At 40.9% G+C, this 20,335-nt stretch overlaps 1 protein-coding gene across 1 annotated transcript; it reads left to right on the forward strand.

Moving 5' to 3' along the window:
- The first annotated feature begins 4,225 nt into the window (after positions 1-4,225).
- Positions 4,226-20,131, forward strand: LOC105813810 (glutathione S-transferase A4-like). The gene is made up of 6 exons (XM_012648611.1): positions 4,226-4,312; positions 5,450-5,501; positions 9,092-9,224; positions 12,266-12,407; positions 17,936-18,067; positions 20,009-20,131. Exons 1-6 carry the CDS (start codon positions 4,226-4,228, stop codon positions 20,129-20,131), a joined length of 669 nt encoding a protein of 222 aa, XP_012504065.1.
- Positions 20,132-20,335: the final 204 nt, after the last annotated feature.

A 20,335-nucleotide genomic window follows, 5' to 3' on the forward strand; every position in this document is an offset into this window, starting at 1 on the left:
TGTCTCAATTACTCAGAATGACTGTTACCATGGTCTCAATTATTGTCCAGAATGACTGTTAAAATTGCAGGTAGGAGGCCGGGCGCGGTGACTCACACCTATAATCCTAGCACTCTGGGAGGCTGAGGTGGGCGGATCCTTTGAGTTCAGGAGTTCAAGACCAGCCTGAGCAAGAGCGAGACCCCGTCTCTACTAAAAAAAAATAGAAAGAAATTAGCTGGACAACTAAAAATATATATAGAAAAAATTAGCCAGGCATTGTGGCACATGCCTGTAGTCCCAGCTACTTGGGAGGCTGAGGCAGAAGGATCGCTTGAGCCCAGGAGTTTGAGGTTGCTGTGAGCTAGGCTAACGCCACGGCACTCTAGCCGGGGCAACAGAGTGAGACTCTGTCTCAAAAATAAATAAATAAATAAATAAAAATTGCAGGTGAGATTGGCTGCCTTTCCAAGGTGTGTGTTCAGCACATGGGAGCACAGGACAGAGAATGAGGGTGTGGGAAGAGAAACAAGATCAGAAAGATTGTCAAAACTGGAATAAACTAAGGGTAGCCAACTCCAAAACCACTGCTCATTTTAGAGTTGAGGAAGCTGGCATTTCTTACTGACCTTGCCCCACTGCTAGAACCTACATATCTGCTACTTTGTTAAATTTCGGGCCTTGAATCCTAGGAATTTCTCTTTTGAAAGAAGGTCAATAAAGATGATCTAACATGGGAAATTTACGTATACTCTTCCAAACTTCCTTCGCCCCTGACTTTTCCCTGTCCTTAGCCATATACAACTCCAGCACTTTACCGTTTGTTACCCACGATGTTATTAAACATCATGTCCTACAACGTGCACCTGCCCAGCAGGGAAGAACACCCAGGGCTGCTCGCTGGGCCCCAGGTCCAGGTTAGCTGGTTTTCACTCTATACCCAGCTTCAAATGTTATGTTCACATACATGTGAATCACTTGAGGATCGTGTTAAAAACACAGGCTCTGACTCAGTGGGCCAGGCCCAGGAACTGAGATCTACATTTCTCACGTACCAGGCTCCCAGAAGCCACTGCTGCTGGTCCAAAATTACACTTCTGGAGAATGCTGTCTGCTCCCATCAGAAGCAGGTTTGGTGGCTTTTCTTACACGTGGATGTTGCTGCAATTTAGAGACAGGTGTGTGTGTGGTATTTTTTGAATCAACAGTTTGCACTCATTATCTCATTTCGACCTCATAGCCAACCAAAAGAATTAAGCCCATTAGCCTCATTGCACAAATGAGAAACTGAGACTTAGAGAGGTTAAGAAACTTGCTCGAGTGAGAGGTAGAGCTGAGATTCAAAACTGGGTCTTTTTTTCCAATACCCAGGGCCTAACTCAGAGTAATGTATTGGGGTAAGTGTGTTCTTTCACATTTTCTAAAAGATTTGGGGCCTATTTTTTTTTACCAAAGGACCATACTCCAACTATCCAAAGGCTGTCACGCCATCATCCCCACTTTCCTCTCAGCCTGCCTAAGACGAGTCCCCAGGGCTCTGGGTGAGGAGTGCCTCCCACTGCTGGCTCATCTCAGGTGAAGCTGCACACAGGTGAAGTTTGCAAGCCCTGAGAGATGGGGCTCAATTTCCAGTGTCATAAGACCCATTCAAGGAGCCTGCATAGTGACCCAGGTTTGTTCGATTCAGGACACACTTGTTGGCCAATACGAGGAGCAGAAAAACCAGAGATGAAGAAAGAGGCTTAAGTGTGCACCCTCGACTGGTTCAACTTCTTGGGTTCTTGGTGTTTGCATTTTGGATGGAATCCACAAACCACTGCTCCTTTGTTCCCTGCTTCTTCATTTCCCACAGACGGAATGAATATTTCCATTGCACCTGCTCTTTTAAGTTTTGACAATGTGCTTTTAAACAATGGGAACAATTGGGTTTACTTTTTGAAGCATAAACAAACCTGATCTTCTGTACTACAAAGCTGTGGTTTATCCTAATCTTTGCTAAAATTCATTAGAGGTCAAGGAAAAAGGATTAGAGGACCTGTTTAGGCACTTAACCTATAATGCCATGGGACAGGGAGGGCTGGGAGGATCAGACAAACATTTATATTTATATACAATTGTCCCTCGGTAGGTGTATGCAGGAGATTGGTTCCAGGACACCCTGTATATACCACAATCCGAGCATACTCAAGTCCTGAAGTCAGCCCTGCAGAACCTGAGTATATGAAGGTTTAAGCAGGTTTCCTATCCCAGCAATACTGTACTTGCAGTCGGCATTTGGTTGAAAACAGTTCGTGGATAAGTGGACCAGCACAGTTCAAACCTGTGTTGTTCAAGTGCCAGCTGCGTACTCATTCAATAAGGCTCTGTTCAATCCCTGTAAAACCATGTCATACTTTTATTAAACATTTACTTCATTCTGACTTACCTCATAGTAGTCTGGATGTTTTGATGTCAGGAACTACATCTTATTCATCTTAGTGTTCCTGGAGTTCCTAACCTAGTGCTTTATCCATAGTAGGCGCTCAATAAATGTTTGATGTTGAAAGAATGAACGAAAGATTGAACACAGGAATATTGTCAAGTTTAGAAACTGGTATCTCAAAGTGGCACATCGACAGTGTCAACAGCAGATATTGCACGGCCACTGTGTCTGGGATGACGCTGGGTGGTTCTGCAGGGGACGGAAGGAATATAACACAGCCCCTGCCCTCCAGAGTGCAATCCAAGGAGAGCAGGTGGTTCTTGGCTGGGAGTGAGACTGTGCGAGGTATGGGGCCCCTCGGCTATTCTAGAAGGAACAGCTCCTCCTGCGAGGAGCACAGGTGGGGACTGGAGTCCTGCTGAGGCTTTTTGGACACCCTCCAGTTCAATCCATCCATCCTCCATCCTGAGAGCCTCACTTAGAACACGACGGAGCCATGGCCAAGAGACCAGGTTGGGTGACTGGTTGGCCAGAGCCAGGTGTTTAAGGGGCACACAAACATTTGATGGGGTTTTTATAGTTAAATTTCTCCTCATAAACTGAGTTACTGATATTCTGGTTTTTGACTTTCCTCTGAGTTGTGCTAGCTCAGGCAGCATCCTCTAGTCAAATCCCAGCTAAGGCACGATATTTGGCACTCTGGCAGCTTACCAGGCTGAGGACCGTGGGGACGGAGGCCACACAGCCTCTCAACGCATGTGCTCCCCCGATACCCCTGAGCACCCTCTGAGCGATGGTGCCACATGCACTGTGCCAGCAGTTGGTATTTTTGCTGTTCCCTGGAAGCGTACATTGTTGCATAGGGGTGGGAGAGTCAAAGTGAGAAAAGGAGACCTAACAATCCTCTAAGTTGCTCTAGAGCTTGAGTGTTTTGAAAGCACTTTGCCTTTATTTTATCTCATTTGATCTTCTCAATAATCCTGTGAAATAGGCAGGGTCACTAACAGAATAGCATAGTGGCTCTTGCAACAATGAGGCAGAAAGGGCTGTTAGGTGTGCTTGCATTGTCACTACACTCTCTTTTGAAAGCCTGCAGATCACCTAGTCTAATTCTTGCTGATTACAGTTGAGGATATAAAGGCAGACAGAGGTGTAGAGAATTGAGTCTAAGGTGAGCCAGCCTACTGGAGACTGGTCCTATGTAGGCCTGCATCTGGGTTTGTTCCAGGGCCCAGGACAGTCTTGTGACAGAAATCAGAGCCCCCAGTTCCCACTGAACATTTCATCCAAACAGACTTGCCTCCTTGCTGCTGTTAGAAAAGATTTTCTTTTGCAGAGTCATTCATGAAACCATTATATTAACTTCTGGTTCTTCTCTTAAAATACCAGACGCAGTCTCTCAAATCTACAGAATACCTTGATATCTTGATAGTATAGTTTCTTCTTTCTTTTTCCTTAAATTGTGAGCTGGAACATTTATAGAGTAGGGCACAAACATATTTATGTGCAATTTTAAGACTAATTAGAAAAACCACTAATTCTGCTCAAGAAACAGAGCATTGCTGGCATCCCAGAAACTTCAAGTGCCCCTGCCCAACCACATCCCCATTCTCCTTGCTAGAAGGGACCATTATCCTCCTTCTGTGATAATTATTTTCTTGTTTTTCTTCATGGTTTTGCCTCCTATGTATGCATCCCTAAACAAGTTTTGTTTGATCTGTTTTAGAATGGCTATAAATGGAGGCATAGCATATGGTGTGTGTTAGTTTGTTGTTTAAAAGTGTTTTTTTATTTTGCCCTTCAGAAAACCCCAAGCCAGGAGTCATGGCAACCAAACCCAAGCTCTACTACTTTCGTGACAGGGGCAGGATGGAGTCCATCCGCTGGCTGCTGGCTGCAGCCGGAGTGGAGGTTCGTTGCTGACCGGGAGAAGGAAGGAGGGTAATTTGGATGGGACTGACGTGGCCCCCTTCAAACTTCAGGATGGCACCTCAGGCTGCACCTACTCTTTTCCTTTCCAACTCTCTTCCTTTGTAAGAGATGACAGATGGATCATAGCTCTGGACAGGTGGGCGTTAGGGAGGAGTTGGGGGCTGGGGGTGTTCTGGAAACTTCATAAGGGTTGAAAAGATCTTGGTGGCTCACAAGACAAAGAAGAGAGAGGAGACCCACAGCCCCCTCACTATCTGCATTGGGCCCGGCTAAATTTCTGCAGCGTTTTCAGCTCTGCCCCAGCAGCGCAGCTGTGTGACACGCATAGCTGCCAGCTGGAACCGTAGGACTAGCTATAGTTTGGTCTCCTCTTGAACTCTCCTCTGAAAGCTCTGCCCCACAGGATCTTTCCTCAACTCTGAATTCCCTCCCCACCAACTTTTCCATAGATTTGCCTAAGTGCCTTGGAATTGTTTTGTTTCATGCAGGGGTAGGCTTCCTGTTCCCTATTTGAATGCCATCTCATCTAGAGCCAGGACTCATTACTTTCTTCGTTTTTCTCTCCTCCTTTTAGGGACCCCTTCCTCTACACTGCTCACCCTACCCTACCCCCATCTCAAGATTTGGGGGACCGAAAAACATCACTTTCTCACAAAAGCTTTAGAAATGCCATCAATAAATGATACTCTCACTTGAGTAATGATCTTCGGATCCCTTTCTTTGAATATATGAGCATCAAATTTGTCCCGATATGGAGGGAGAATGACACAGAGAAGGAGAAGAAAGAAGAGAGAGGAAAGGGAAGAAAAGAAATCACTGGGGAAGTTGGAGAAAGGACAAGAGTTTGGAAAGAGGGAAGAACTAAGTTGAAGAAAAGGAAAACTAGGACTGGGGGCTTGGGGATATCTTTTAAGTAGACAAAAACCAAAAAGGGCTACCCATGCCATGCCGATCTAAGCTAATCTGCACTTGACACACTGCCAGAATTTTCAGCTGACAGATTTGTGGTTCCTTTTAAAGTTTTATTCTGGAAGCCACTGGGCATTTTATACTGTAAGCATTTCTTTCTCTCTCTCTGAATTTAAAGTTATAATAATGCCTCTCTCCTTTGTCTAGTTCGAAGAAGAATTTTTTGAAACAAGAGAACAATACGAAAAGTTGCAGAAGGGTGAGTCCAGATTTATTCAATGTTATCTTATTAGAAAAATAGAAACTTGTTTCTGGAAGTATTTGTTTTGATATAGGACACAGAGCTCTAGAACGGCAAATGTTAGAAAAGGCAAGCACAGAGCATGACTGCTGACATTGGCTGTTTGCTGTGTCCCTGACACACAGCTAAATTTGCCTTCTGCATTGTCTCCTTAGCCTTTCCAAACACTTACCACATAGGTTATGATGGTGGCCTCAGTTAGCATGATCACGTGAGTTGACCAGCGCTGATTGGTTCAATACTCCCCCTCCCACCAAAGAATATTTTAAGAATTATTAAATAGTGATCCAGCGGGTTGGAGGGAAGGGGACAAGCAGGGGGCTGAATCTGACCTAAGATATGTTCTAAGTTCTCATGGTTGACATCTACTTTTTCTTGGTGGTGTTAACAGACTAATAGAAACCATTTTATCAGGTCACAATGTAGAGTCAAGACTATGGAAAATATCCAAATTCGGTTAGATTCCAATCCAAAAAGAAGTCCTCAATCATTATAATTCTCCAGAAAAATTTTTCACACTGAGAGAAAATACTAGAACTTAAACCTCTAACAGCCGTAGCATTATTTTTCCTATCTGAAGAAACCTTGCCGTCTCCATCATTGCTGATAATCAATCATGAAATTAACACAGATTGTTTTTAAGGACATTCAGCTAGTAGTTAGCAGAACTGTCACTTACTAGCTGCATGACTTTGAGCAAGGCCTTTAACTTCCCTGCATCTCTGTCTCCTTACCGTGAAATAAAAATAATTCCTGTGGTTGTAGATTGCAGTGAGCCAGAAGATCTCGAGTTGGGGAGGCCTGGTTACCCCATCCCCAGTTCTTATCTAGGAACTTTATTATCTTCCATCCCTCTGAAGCTCCTCTTCCTTTTTATTTCTGCCTTATTCCACCAAACGAGGATAGTCCCTGGCACACAGTAGGGGTTTATATATATTATACATATGGAGTAAGTGAGTGTAGCTCCATAAACTCTTCCGTGCGCATTCTGGCGGGAAGCGCTCCCTGATAGCCTCTGAAATCCCCCAGCCCTCCCTGAGGCTGTGATGCTGCTTCTGTGCTTGGGACCCCCTCCTGGGCATTGCTGGTACCTGAGGACAGGAGGCAGAGAGGGGCAGCAGAGAGAGCACTGGACTGGGAGTCAGGAGGCCCACTTCTCTTGGCTTAGCTGTGCCCTGACGTGTGCATTTGGGCAAATCATGCTCACCTTCCTTGACCTCTGCAGTATCTTGTCTATAATATGAGGGAATTGAACTAAACGGTATTAAGATCCTTCCCTGCAGTCTTGATCTGAGATTTTTACATCCCTCTGAAGAAGAGCGGCCACTGCTAGAAGCAGGTGTCGTTTCTAATTGACGTGTGTATCTCTCCCAAGCGGCGGCAGTCTCTGGCTTTAGATGCTTGTTGAGCATTGAATGAATGTAGAAATTCCTTTAGGAAATGGAGGTTTTGCAGCCTCCCTGTGAAAACTAATACTGGTGTTTCCAAAGCATGGTTGTAAGCACGGATTTATTTCTACTCAGAGAAACCGGGTAAGCCGGGCAGGACAGATCCCATTACAGGTCAGAAAATAGGCTCAGGTAGTTAAAAGTGGCCTAAACTCATCTAGCTAGCCAGGCACGCTGGCTCTCTGGAAAACTGTCACTGGTTCTTGGGGAGGTGCTGCCCCCACCACCTTCTACTGCCTCTCAAAGCGGGAACAGTGTCAGAAGTTGGAGGAGTTAACTGTGGCTTTGCCAATGCGCTGGTGAAGTCTGGTTCCTATTCTGGGTAAACGTCCTTCTTCTCCACAGTGTGCAGATATTGATGGAAATTTAGAAGCTATTTATTTCTTCAAGATCCCACGAAAAGAGCACCATTTATAATATATCTTTAAATGTATTATTTACATAGGTGCAGTCACTTGCAACAAAGAGAACTTGATTTTACTGAACCTTGATTACTGACAGTATTAGTGTTTTACTTATCTCACTTCATCTTTTCATAATCCTGCTAGGTAGCAATTATTGCTATTCTAGACAAAAGAAGCTGAAACTCAGATAAGTAATTTGCTCAATGTCACGTGGCTTTTGACTTTTGAAACTAGGTGTGCCTGGGTTCTTGCTATCACACCCATCCTGCTGCCATGGACACCCAGAGCGACAGCTCCTGTGCTTTTCAAAGAACGCAGCCTCCCAGACTCCCCCTCTGAGTCAAAGTATCTGGGGAGTGGGGTGGCTACTTTTAACAATGCCCCACTGTTAGGGTGCAAAGGCTTAGTAGGTGCTCGCAACGTGGGTGGAGAAAGATTTCTCACACAGAGATTAAGAGACGTAAGTAAAATTTATTTTATCATTTAGAAGGACAGAGAGAATGAGAGAGAGAGAGAGAAAAGGGGTGAGAAGAGAGCAGGGAGACGGCATGGCATCCGAAGAAAGAGAAGGGGGTGCCAGCAGCGAGACCACATGGCTTGCTGATTTTAAGGGGGACAAAGAGAAGAAAAAAATAGTGATGGCTGTCAGATGATAACAAAAGCAGCAGCAGGTGGATAACAAAAACTGCCAGAGGCCGGACACGGTGGCTCATGCCTGTAATACCAGCACTCCAAGAGGCCAAGGCAGGAAGATCCTTTGAGCTCAGGAGTTCGAGACCAGCCTGAGCAAGAGCGAGACCCCCGTCTCTACTAAAATAATAGAAAGAAATTAGCTGGACAACTAAAAATATGTAGAGAAAAAATTAGCCGGGCATGGTGGCTCATGCCTGTAGTCTCAGCTATTCGGGAGGCTGAGGCAGGAGGATCGCTTGAGCCCAGGAGTTTGAGGTTGCTGTGAGCTAGGCTGACACCATGGCACTCTAGCCCAGGCAACATGGTGAGACTCTGTCTCAAAAAAAAAACTGCCAGGATGTCAAAGTCCAAGACTTCGTTTCCTGCCTTTCCAGGAGATGTGACTCTGTCCTCAAGATGTGGTTGAGGCTGTAGCTTGTTCTTCTGCTGTTTACTCGGGAACTCTGTAAAAGCAGATTCTCAAAAAACAATTTTGAAAGACAGAGATTTCCATCTCTTTTCCGTCCATTCAGCTTTCTTCAGAAGTTTCCCAAAGCAGAACTCCTGCAGGGTGCCTGTTAGTGAGGGAACTCATAGGATTGATCTTTAACCATTACTGGGGAAATTGTAGGGTTAGCTGTTTTCCTATGTGGGATTAGGTATTTTCCTGTTGTTTTTGCAAGGCCGCCCCTTTCGCCCGCTTCAGGTGATTCTCATAGACCATAAACTTTGAGAACCAGAAGCACTTATACTATAGCACAGTTATAGTAAATAAATAAATACAATAAAGTCTTAAATAATCATGATTAACCAACACACAAAATGCATGAAACTGCCAAACAGATCTCAAATTTTACGTAAAGCAAATGGAAGATGTTTCCTCAACAACTGTGGTCTTTAACGCATGGCTTTGGATAAAAACTAAAAATCACTCAGAGAAATTATTAATAGATGTGAACCATCCTGTAGACTTACTGCAACCATTGAAAAAGAGTATCTTAACCTCTCTTTGCTCAAACCACAGATGGACGCCTGCTTTTCGGCCAAGTGCCTTTGGTTGAAATTGATGGAATGGCGCTGACACAGACTAGAGCCATCCTCAGCTACCTTGCTGCCAAGTACGACTTGTATGGGAAGGACCCGAAGGAGAGACTTAGGTACATAGTGTTCATGCCATCACTTGGTCCTTGTCCAAGCTTCTGCCGTCCTGCCCCAGCTGAAACCGGTTCAGGTGTAACCTTTCAGCCTGGACTGAGAGGAGAAGACAAGTGAAACAAAGGGGAGATGTCTTGCCAGACCTGGCACGCCTTGTGCAGAATTCTGAATAAATGCTCCACTTCTCTCCTTTTTGTATATACTCACAGTGCACTGAATGCTGCATGGAGCATTCTCATGTTCTCTCCCACTCCCAACCAGATACGGTCTCAGAAAATGACCTGGTAAACTATCCTACATGAAGGTGGAAATGACTGACTAATCAAACAAGTACCGAGCATTGTATCAGTGATCTATTTACTGTAAATAATGCTGTATAACATTTTACCTTGAGACACATGACTTAAATCAGCAGATCTATGGCACCAGGCTTGACTTATCTCAGCTGGGCTCACTCATCTGTCTGAAGTCAGCCAGGCGGCTCTGGCTTTGGGTGTTGGCTATCTGTTGGGGGACGAACGGGCCTTGTGCCTCTCGTCCTCTCCTCCTGAGCTTGTTCTCATGGCAGCTGGGCAGGGTGCTAAGGGTGAGGGTGAAAGCACACAGGCCTCTTACGTTCTGGACTTAGAACTGGTACCTCCTCATTTTACCTCATTCCATTAGTCAACGCAAGTCACAGGGTTAGCCTGCAAAATAGGCCTCATGGATTGATGGAAGGAGCCAAATCTCATCACAAATACTGGAAGGTGAAGTTTTGTGGCCATTTTTTTGCATCTGTATACTACCAGCATCTCCTCTGTGCTGTGCATTGTGCCGGGCCTGGAGGAGGCTCACTGGGTTGCTACTCCCAGGAATGCTTTCACAGGAGATAAGCAGACTTAAGACAAAACAAAGACTTGCCACTACAAAGTTTTATCGGGATTTGGGGGTCAAGCGGCTTTTTCAGAGGTCTCTGAATGTCGTCCCCGTAAGCATGGATGTGGTGGGGGTCGTCATGATACATATTTAATAGAAGACAGGGTGGGAGAAAGCCCCAAGCTCAAATGTTCAGAAAAAAACAAGAAAGAAAGCATAACATAGGAATGAGCCAAGTCTATAAAAAGTAGCAGCCCAGCCCAATTGTCCCATTTCTCCATCTCTAAAACAGACTTAGTCATTCCAACCTGCAATTCCAAAGGTGTATGGCAAGAGAAGCAATGTCAAACAATATGTGAATAAAATCCTTTTTGACAATGCAAATAAGTACTGATGTGCAAAAGCAGTCTGTTCCTTATTTTTTTTGATGCATATTTTTAAATTGGTTTTTAAAATCTCCATGGTTTTTTTCCAAGATCTGTGTCCTAAGCTATAGATACTATTATTAATATTCTTTTCCTCTTGGTTAGGCATAAACTATAATAGAGTAAAGCAAATGGGCTAGGTGACAATTTAACATGAAAGAAAAATGACTTGTAATTCAGATAGGACAATGAGAGTTTCTTCTTCTTCTTTTTTTTTTTGCATTTTTTTAGAGACAGGGTCTCACTATATTGCCCAGGCTGGACTTGAACTCCTGGGCTCAAGAACTGGTCCTCCTCATTTTACCTCATTCCATTAGTCAACGCAAGTCACAGGGTTAGCCTGGAAAATAGGCCTCCTGTCTCAGGAGGCCTGAGTCAGCCTCCCAAGTGGCTGGGACTACAAATTCATGCCACCATGCCCAGTGCCCGTATTCTTTTAAGTGCTGTTGAAAAGAAAGACAAAGACTACAGAAGATCATTAAACCAAATTCATTAGACAATCAGCACGTAATGGGGGATACAAAGACATGCTTGTAGAGATAACTAGCACAGCATGAATGCACCTATAAACCAGCAAATAATAGTAATATATCTACCATTATTAGGTTTTTTTCCCTAATGATTGTCATTGTGCAAAATGATCCTTTGTGTTTCTTTTAATCTTTTAATCACTAGTTTTTGAAGTTGGATTAAATTGTTTTTTGCAATCTGCATATGACTGCAGTAACATAGGAAGTTTTTTGTTCATTTGCTTTTAGAAATGGAGGATCTTGCTACATTGCCCAGGCTGGATTTGAGCTCTTGGACTCAAGGGATCCTCCCACTTCAGCCTTCTCAGTAACTGAAACTCTAGGCATGCGCCACTACACCATTATTCGTATTTTTTTTTTTTTTTTTTTTTGAGACAGAGTCTCACTCTTTTTGCCCGGGCTAGAGTGAGTGCCGTGGCGTCAGCCTAGCTCACAGCAACCTCAAACTGCTGGGCTCAAGCAATCCTTCTGCCTCAGCCTCCCGAGTAGCTGGGACTATAGGCATGTGCCACCATGCCCAGCTAATTTTTTCTGTATATATATATTTTTACTTGTCCAGATCATTTCTTTCTATTTTTTAGTAGAGACAGGGTCTCGCTCTTGCTCAGGCTGGTCTCGAACTCCTGACCTTTGAGCGATCCACCCGCCTCAGCCTCCCAGAGTGCTAGGATTACAAGCATGAGCCACCGCGCCCAGCCCATTATTCATATTTTTAATAACCCTTTTCTTTTTTTTTTTTTTTTTTTTTAGTGTTTGTCAATGAAAGGAAAACTTTAAAAGGAATGAAATAGAGCTGTTTGTCTGACCTGACTAGGAAATTAAAATTTTCTTTCTCAGTTGCCAGGTCAATGGAACACCTGTTAAATTACATATCTTTTCTAAATAATCAAAAAGGTTCTGGTACTAACAGTTTTGAGTTTTTGGTAAACTTCATTGAGTTCAATTTTTAAAGCTGTAATAATCCAATTATTTGTTGATAGCAGATTTCAACTTGGAGGCATTCATTAGTCCTTTCATACATCCTTTTATTCAGTAAAAATTTCCAGAGACCCTGCTATATTCCAGTCACGTAGCTGGTTCTGGTACCAGAAATCATTCATGAGAGTGGAACCTTCAGGGGGATATTCAAAAATCATTTGCCCCAACATCTATTTATACCATGGAAGTGTTGGATGAGGGAACCCTATACTAGAAAATTCCCCTAGTAATGAAAGTCAACCGGTGTTTTGTCAGGATCGACATGTACACAGATGGCACCCTGGACCTGATGACAATGATAATGGTGCGTGCGTTCAAACCCCCTGCGGAAAAAGAGGAGACACTTACTTCAGTTGTGAAGAGTGCTAAAACCCGGTACTTTCCCGTCTTTGAAAAGGTAGGCTGCAGGGGTCCAGGGCTTTTACATTTCCTCTTGCTGAGAATATTTCCAGAGTGAATATCTGAAAAGCTTTCCTACTTTTGGATCAAAACTTTAATAAGGATTCCAAAACAAACAACAGGTAAAATTATGGAGCCTCCAATTAAAACATAATCTGAATAAACCAAGTGCAATGAGAGTATACAGCATTTCTGTTCGGATTTTAAAAATAAGCCATCAGCCCAAAGTGTCCCCACCTTGAATTCACTGTCAGATACCTTATTAGGTCTAATATTAGAGGTTAATCATGCTTCAGTCAAGAGACAAAGTCTCTTAAAATGACAATTTTTCTGAAGTAATTTTGAAGTCAATACTAATGACAAATGTCCTCATAGTCCATCTAGGGAAGTTCCAAACCTAGAGGACAGCATGGGAAATGATAAGGAAGACTTGTTAGCATAAGGTTTTACTGTCAAAAGAATTTTGTGGTATATATATCCTCAGTCTCAGTCCTGGAAAAGAATGACTTATTATTGACTAAACTATAATGAAGAATTCTGTGAGTACCTCAGAGTATTACATAAGCAAGTTCCTATTAATCCAACAACGTACAGTGTTGTTGAAATACCTTCCCTTCAAAATAAGTACAGTGATTATTTGAGTTGTACTTTTCAGTGTGCTGTATCATACTGCAGATTTTGAAGTCAGTGTGTGGCCTAATCTGGTACTTCTCAAAACATTTTAAAATTATTTATTCAAATCAGGATCAAACTCAACTTCATTAATTTTAATTGATCAATACATTTCTTAAGACTTTTTAAATCTATAAGGTTCCCCATTTCCTCTCTTTCTCTCCTTTTTTCCCCTTGCATTTGTTTTGTGGAATTTCTCATAGTGTGGATTTTACTCATTGTGACATATTCCTTTGTTTCTAGATTTCTCATAAATTAGAAGTTAGAAGTAGAAGCTTGATCAGGGTCAGGTCCAATTATTTTGGCCAGATTGCTTTACAGGTGGTGTTGTGCAGGTCGTCAGGAAACACAGATTGTCTGATTGTTGCTCTTGGGATGTTCATGCAATTGATGATCAATGCCATGCCTAGATTAATATCGATTTATTAGCAGATGCAAAATGTTGACATTCCAATCTTGTCAGTCTCTCTTCATTTATTAGCTGGAACCTTTTCTATAAAAAGAATTTACCCATCATAATATATTTGGCTGCTCTGGGATATGAAAGAAAGTAGGATAAATGTTCTATTTTCTTTCTTTTTATTCACCACTTTAAAAAAGTGAGTTAGTTACCTAGTGTCTTCAAAGGAGAGGAATGAGTTTTTTATTATTATTATTATTGTTGTTGTTTTTGCTTTTGTCCTTTAAGTAACACTATGATACAATTTATTGTCATGGATTTAAACACATTTGTTGTATGTTAATTAGTTTCAAAGCTCTTATTCTTAATGAGGCTCAAATATCCTATCATTTGGCCAATGGTAGCTTCTTCAAGTTTGCTCCTGGTCCTTTCGACGTGACCCCAGCAGTCTTCCTTGCTCTCTGGTATGGCAGGATGCTCCAGGCTCATCTTGAACATTTCCTTCTCTAGACCTGCAATCAGCCATTTTCCCAAGGAGCTCTGGTTACTTTTATGTTTCCTAACTTTTCCATGTCATAGTACTCATAGAGAATGATGACATTTGTATGGTGTTGGGGCAAACACACAGCTGGAAGAGACAGCTTTGGGGGCTCCACCATGCCAAGCCCTGCTTGACAACCTCAAGAGCTTGGGGTTCAAATTCTCAAATATTAATGCACAGCAATGAAGCGTGGCACCCCGAGTGATGCATTCTTTGCCTGTCTAACCCTCTTTAATCAGATTTTAGATCATTCAGAACAGGCACTTATAAAACTATTCTATTATTAATAATATTTAACTTGGAGTTAAAAATAGTTTTATTTTTTTAAAATATACCTTAGTGTCTAGTATGTTCCCAGAGAACCTTTTAGGAAAATGGAACTATATGATTCATTCATCTCCTAGTTGTTCTTTCTGAAATAAGTAGATGCTAAATACTTCTTGAGTCTAGTCTTTGGCTGAGACTGAATTACTTCTACTCTCTAAGACAGGATGTAGTAAATAATTTTGATTGTGTTTTGAAATCAAATGCAAAGTTACTAATTTCCCTGTGATGAGGTAAAGAACTAGGAATTATTTCAAAATGGTGTCACCCTGGCATGCCACTGGGACTTGGGCATGTGTTATTTTTAGATGCCAAGCCATCTTTCTTCATATTCTTCTGATCAAGAGCATATATTCCGGAGACTCTCAGTCTGAGCAAGGTGTTCTCTCTGGGGCTGAGGGCTAGAGCTTTTCTCTGTGTGAAGATAATGGCCCTCAGCAGAAAACAAGCCTTGCTTCTTGGATTCATCTAGATAACTAAACTGCGTTTGCCAAATCAAAGAATATCTCTACTTCAACTCCATAATGTAGGTAATGTATTTTGAAATATGTAAGTCCAAGTTTTTGCATTCAGAGATTAAATGCTATTTCTGAAAATAAGGTGAGTTTTTAAAATCATTTTATGAGAAGTAGATGCTCATTATTAAAAAATTGGACAATACAGAAATGTAGAATGTGGAAAGAAATTATTACTACTACCCCTACCACCAAAAGATAAATGGCAGTATTATTTTCATGTATTTCCTTCTAATCTTTTCACTATAAATAAGTTTTTATTTAGTTTTTTAGATTTTTAGATAATTATAATTATACAAAAGATAATTTCACCTGTTACTCTATTACAATTGGCCCTTGAGCAACACAGAAATTGGGGCACCAAGCCCCCATGTAGTCAAAAATCTAAATATAACTTTTGACTCTACCCAAACTTAGCTACTAATAGCCTACTAATAACATGAACAGGCAATTAAGACATATTTTGTGTTATATGTATTATACACTGTATTCTTATACTAAAGTAACCTAGAGAAAAGAAAATATTATTCAGAAAATCGTAAGGAAGAGAAAATATATTTCCTGTTCATTAAGCGAAAGTGGATCATCATGGTCTTGATCCTTGTCATCTTTATGCTGAGTAGGCTAAGGAGGAGGAAGAAAAGGAGTCGGTCTTGCTGTTTCAGGGGTGGCAGAGGTGGAAGAAAATTCACATATAAGTGGACCCCACACAGTTCAAACCTATATTATTCAAGGGCCAACTGTATTTAAAATATTTTCAAAAGCAGAACTGCTACGTACCTACTACTCGGCACTAGCAAATGTCAATACTTTTATTTTGTTACTTAAGATCTTTTTCTTTCTCCTTAAAACAAATCTATACAGATAGTTGCAGTCTCCTTTGGACTGTGCTCAAATATCATATCCCTTACTCTCTCCCTCCCCAGAGACAACCACTATCAGGAATTTGATAAAAATTCTTTCAGTCCATTTTAAAAAATAAAGACCTAGCTTTGGGTTGTTTTAAAATTTTTTACATATGTAAATGTTAAAATATTTTTATGTGCATAGCACCATCATACTCTGTTTGTTCTACAACTTGTTTTTTTCAATCAACTCTGCTGTTGAGCTGCACTGGCAAATGTCTTGTCATTACTAATACATTTGTATTTACCCCTTTCATTTTATTTTGTTTTCCACTTACAAATACAAGATTTTTGCTTTGCCTTTCCCCCCTCCTTTCTAAATCCTGTTAGATTGATCAGGTTTTCTTTATTCCCAAATTTTCTTCTAATGGTTCAGAAGATAAACATTTCTTTCTTCAACTATTAGCCTTTATCCTTCTCAACTTTCCTCTAAACTTCTCTCTTCTTCCCCTTTTCAATGTTTTTGTTGACTATTATTTTAAATCCAACTTGTTTTTAACCTTCTCCTAATTGTTTTTTTTAAAAAACAGTCACTACTTACGTATAATGGATCTGTTGACATGCCTATCTGATTATTTGCTCACCATTGCTCCTTGCTTCTCATGCTCATCTTCCAGGTGCTTTTTCCTTCTTCACGAAGAATATATATTTTTCAGTTCTTTCAGGAAAGGTCTATGAGTGATTAGCTCTTTCAGTCTTTGTCAGAAAATATATTTTATCTTCTCTCTAAAGTGGTTATTTAGATGGTTATAGAATTCTAGATTAATAATTATTTTTACTCAACATTTTGACGATATTACAATGTCTTCTGGCTTCAATTGTTGCCATTCAGAAGTCTGTCATTATTGTGATTATTTTTCCTTTGATGGTATGGTATTTATCTTTTTTCTCATTTTAGATTTTCACTTTATCTGATATACTTTCAATGCTATGTGTTTACTTCTGGATTTGTTTTTGTTTATCTGTTTGTTGTTCTTTTCGGTCTGAGGATTTTCCTCTTTTTTTTTCATTCTGGAAAATTCGCTATCAAATAGCATTGAAAATTGCCTCTTTCCTATTCTATTTTGTCCTTCTGGGCTCCTGTTAGACATTTGTTGGAGCTTCATTCTGTCTTTTATGTCTCTTAACTTCTCTTTTTTACTTTCAGTCTCCTTATCTCTGTGTGTTTCCTTAGATCTATGTGCCAAATTACCGATTGTTTTTTTAGTTTCTCCATTGAGTTTTTATTATGTCAATGTTTGTGTGTTTCATTTCAAAAATTTTATTTGTATCTTTTTCAAATCCATATGCTCCTTTTCTCTACATGCCTTTCTTTTCATTGTCTCTTTGAACATTTTAAACATTTTTAACCCTTTACAGAATTTACTCCTGTTTTTGGCTCTGTGGCTCAAAATTCTCCTTTTTCATTTGTCTATTGCCTCTGTCTCATAGATGAGTTAGGTTTCTTTACTTGCTGTGTAATTTTTATATATATACTTGTCCTTAGCAGGAGTCACATTCTGTATATTTGATGTATCCCATCAAGCGTTTTTATCTTTGCCTTGGCCAGGATACTCTAGAATTCACTAATTCTAAACATTTTTTTTGTCCACATTAACATTTATTTTTATTTCGGTATGTGTCACAGGAAAAGACTTGGTGCCTGAATTTACTTCTGTTCTTTATTTGTAGAGTAAACCTATATTTAATGCATCTTCTACTCAAAGCTGCACCTGAGAGATTTTTTAACATTCACTTTTCACTGGATAGTGAAAAATTAGCTTTTTATGGGGCTCAGGTTTGGACTTCTGATTCCTCATTGGTGACTTGTTTCTACTGGTGACGTAGCAGCCAGGCTGCGGCTAATGGTAGCTTTTGTGTCTCCCTGTACCAGTGGATAAACTTTTCCTTAACTACTTTCAGGTTTGTAACAGGAGCCCTGTTCCAGCACTTCACCACCCAAGGAGCCTTAACAGTCACTGACAAACTTCCAGAAACATTGTGCCAATTCACAGCATGTGCAAGAGTATTGGTTTCACTCTATCCTTGCCAGCATTGGAGATTTTAAAAAGAAAAAAGATTCTTCAGTAAATCTGATCTGTACAAAACATTTCATGCTTTTGTAAATGTTTAGCAAGGCAAAATAGTCTTTACTTCCATTTGATATTCTTTTTATTTTTCTTTCTGTAGATTTTGAAAGACCACGGAGAGGATTTTCTTGTTGGCAACAAATTGAGTTGGGCGGACATACAATTGCTGGAAGCTATTTTAATGGTGGAAGAACTCGATGCCTCTGTTCTTTCTGACTTCCCTCTGCTAAAGGTAGTATATTAATATCCACACATAGTCCAGGAAAAAATGAACAGAAACAAAGACTGAAACAAAATGTGCTTTTACGCCATTCTCAAAAGAAACTTAAGAAGATGGTTTTGAAAGTCATTTTATTCATTTTGGTTATTTTCTCTTTTTTAGACTATGGGATCTGTTAGGAAATAAAACCTCATGAAGGGAGAAAATATAGATTATTTTGATTCTGCCTTGAACATTTAGTACTTTCCCTTTTTAGGACTTCGAGCATATTTTCCTGATGAAGCAAGGCTGACAAGTCTGTTTTCGTTGCCTCCCTCTGCAGCTTCTACCAGACGACTCGGGCCACTGTTGGTCCCTCGATGCTGCCCACCCTGCTCAGTGCTTCTGCGTGGGTGGCACTGCCAGTCTCCTGTTGCACTGCCCCTGCCCTCAGACAGAATTCTGCCACTGCCAGACCTCACCTGGCCTCTGTTCCAATTCCTTAGAAACATTTTATCTAATCAGTGACCATGGATTTTGTAGTTCAAGAATAGCATTTTTTTCCTTATTACAAAAGAAATGCAAGTTCCTGTAGCTACCTTAGACATTTATATAAATGAAAAAAAGAAAAGGAAAAAAAAAGACCTATAATTCCAGCAGCCAAATGTTGCTGCATGAGATTTCCTGACCTATTATTTTGCATTTTTCCCCCAAATAGTATGATCTCTAGATCATACTAGAGATTGTTTTGCAGCCCGCTTTTGACATTCTTTTCAATTATCATGAATATATGTAAATGTCAACAAATATTCTTATGCAATGTTATGCTATTTTATTTTCGTTAGGTAATAGAATCACATCTTTTTGAAAAATCAGAGCTATCTAAAAAGGGCATAAATTGAGAAGTCTCATTCCTACCACTGCTCTCCCACCTTCCAGCTCTCTGCTTTTATTGGTTTCCTGTGTATCCTTCCAGGGCTCCTATTTATGCAGATATAAGCAAATAGGAATATATATTCTTATTCTCCCCTTTACTCCCATTTTCTTACACAAAACAGAAAATAGTGTATATTCTGTTTTGTCCCAGGTTTTTCCACTAAACAATGCTTCTAGAGATCTTTCCCTGTCAGTACAGGGACCTCTCTTTTTCCTATTATGTAACAGCATTTTAAATTACTGGCATACATTCTTTGTAGGGATATACCATGATTTCTGTAACCAGTTTCCTTTTCCTAGAAGCATAGGTTATGTTCAATTTTTCACTGTGTTAACATTCTTATAGCTCTTTATTTGCTCACACCCTTACTTATTCCTTTATAATAATTCCTAGAACAAGAATTAATAGGTCAAAGAATATAAATATTTTAGCAGTATTTTTTTTTTTTTTTGAGACAGAGTCTCACTCTTTTTGCCTGGGCTAGAGTGCCGTGGCGTCAGCCTAGCTCACAGCAACCTCAAACTCCTGGGCTCAAGCGATCCTTCTGCCTCAGCCTCCCGAGTAGCTGGGACTACAGGCATGCGCCACCATGCCCGGCTAATTTTTTTCTATATAGTTTTAGTTGTCCAATTAATTTCTTTCTATTTTTAGTAGAGACGGGGTCTCGCTCTTGCTCAGCCTGGTCTCAAACTCCTGAGCTCAAGCAATCCACCCGCCTCGGCCTCCCAGAGTGCTAGGATTACAGGCGTGAGCCACAGCGCCCAGCCCTATTTTAGCAGTTTTGATATGCACTGCCTGATTGTGACAATGACTTTTTAATAAGATAATTTAACTCATGCTAAACTCGTCAACAATAGCATCATCCTGGTATTATCCCAAGAACACCTAGCAAGCACTTACTGAAGGATTAATCAGATTCAACACACTAGGCTCCATAAACTGAAAGTCTAAGCACACTCCACTCATGACAAAGTTTTGCTTTTTCTTAAAGGTTGTAATTGCTATTGAGGTCCTGATTTTACTGTTTTTCGTTTTAGGCATTTAAAACAAGAATCAGCAACATCCCCACAATTAAGAAGTTCCTGCAGCCTGGGAGTCAAAGGAAGCCACCCCCGGATAGCCAGTATGTGGCACTAGTCAGGAAGATTCTGCAGTTCTAAGGGCAGCAGGTCTCAGGCTGGCCAGAGTAACGCTCTACTTGCTGCGCCAGCACACGCCATCTGTGGTGAACGGTAGAAGCAAGCTGTAGATTCTAGGAGCTCAGTGTCTGAGAAGAACAAAGCCATGCTGCCATCAATGGCAAACGCTGATTAAATGCGATAGAAAACCATTCGGATGTGCGAGGGTCTTTTTGATCTTGTCAA

Source organism: Propithecus coquereli, unplaced genomic scaffold (assembly GCF_000956105.1).
Source record: "Propithecus coquereli isolate 6110/MARCELLA unplaced genomic scaffold, Pcoq_1.0 Scaffold29, whole genome shotgun sequence".
NCBI classification, from domain to species: Eukaryota; Metazoa; Chordata; class Mammalia; order Primates; family Indriidae; genus Propithecus; species Propithecus coquereli.

What these genes read in the sequence shown, in the direction of transcription:
- LOC105813810 (XM_012648611.1), top strand. Translation starts at nt 4,226, where the DNA reads ATGGCAACCAAACCCAAGCTCTACTACTTTCGTGACAGGGGCAGGATG. An exon ending in ATACGAAAAGTTGCAGAAGG is followed by an intron (nt 5,502 to 9,091) that starts GTGAGTCCAGAT and finishes CTCAAACCACAG; the next exon opens with ATGGACGCCTGCTTTTCGGC. An exon ending in CTGACTTCCCTCTGCTAAAG is followed by an intron (nt 18,068 to 20,008) that starts GTAGTATATTAA and finishes TTTTCGTTTTAG; the next exon opens with GCATTTAAAACAAGAATCAG.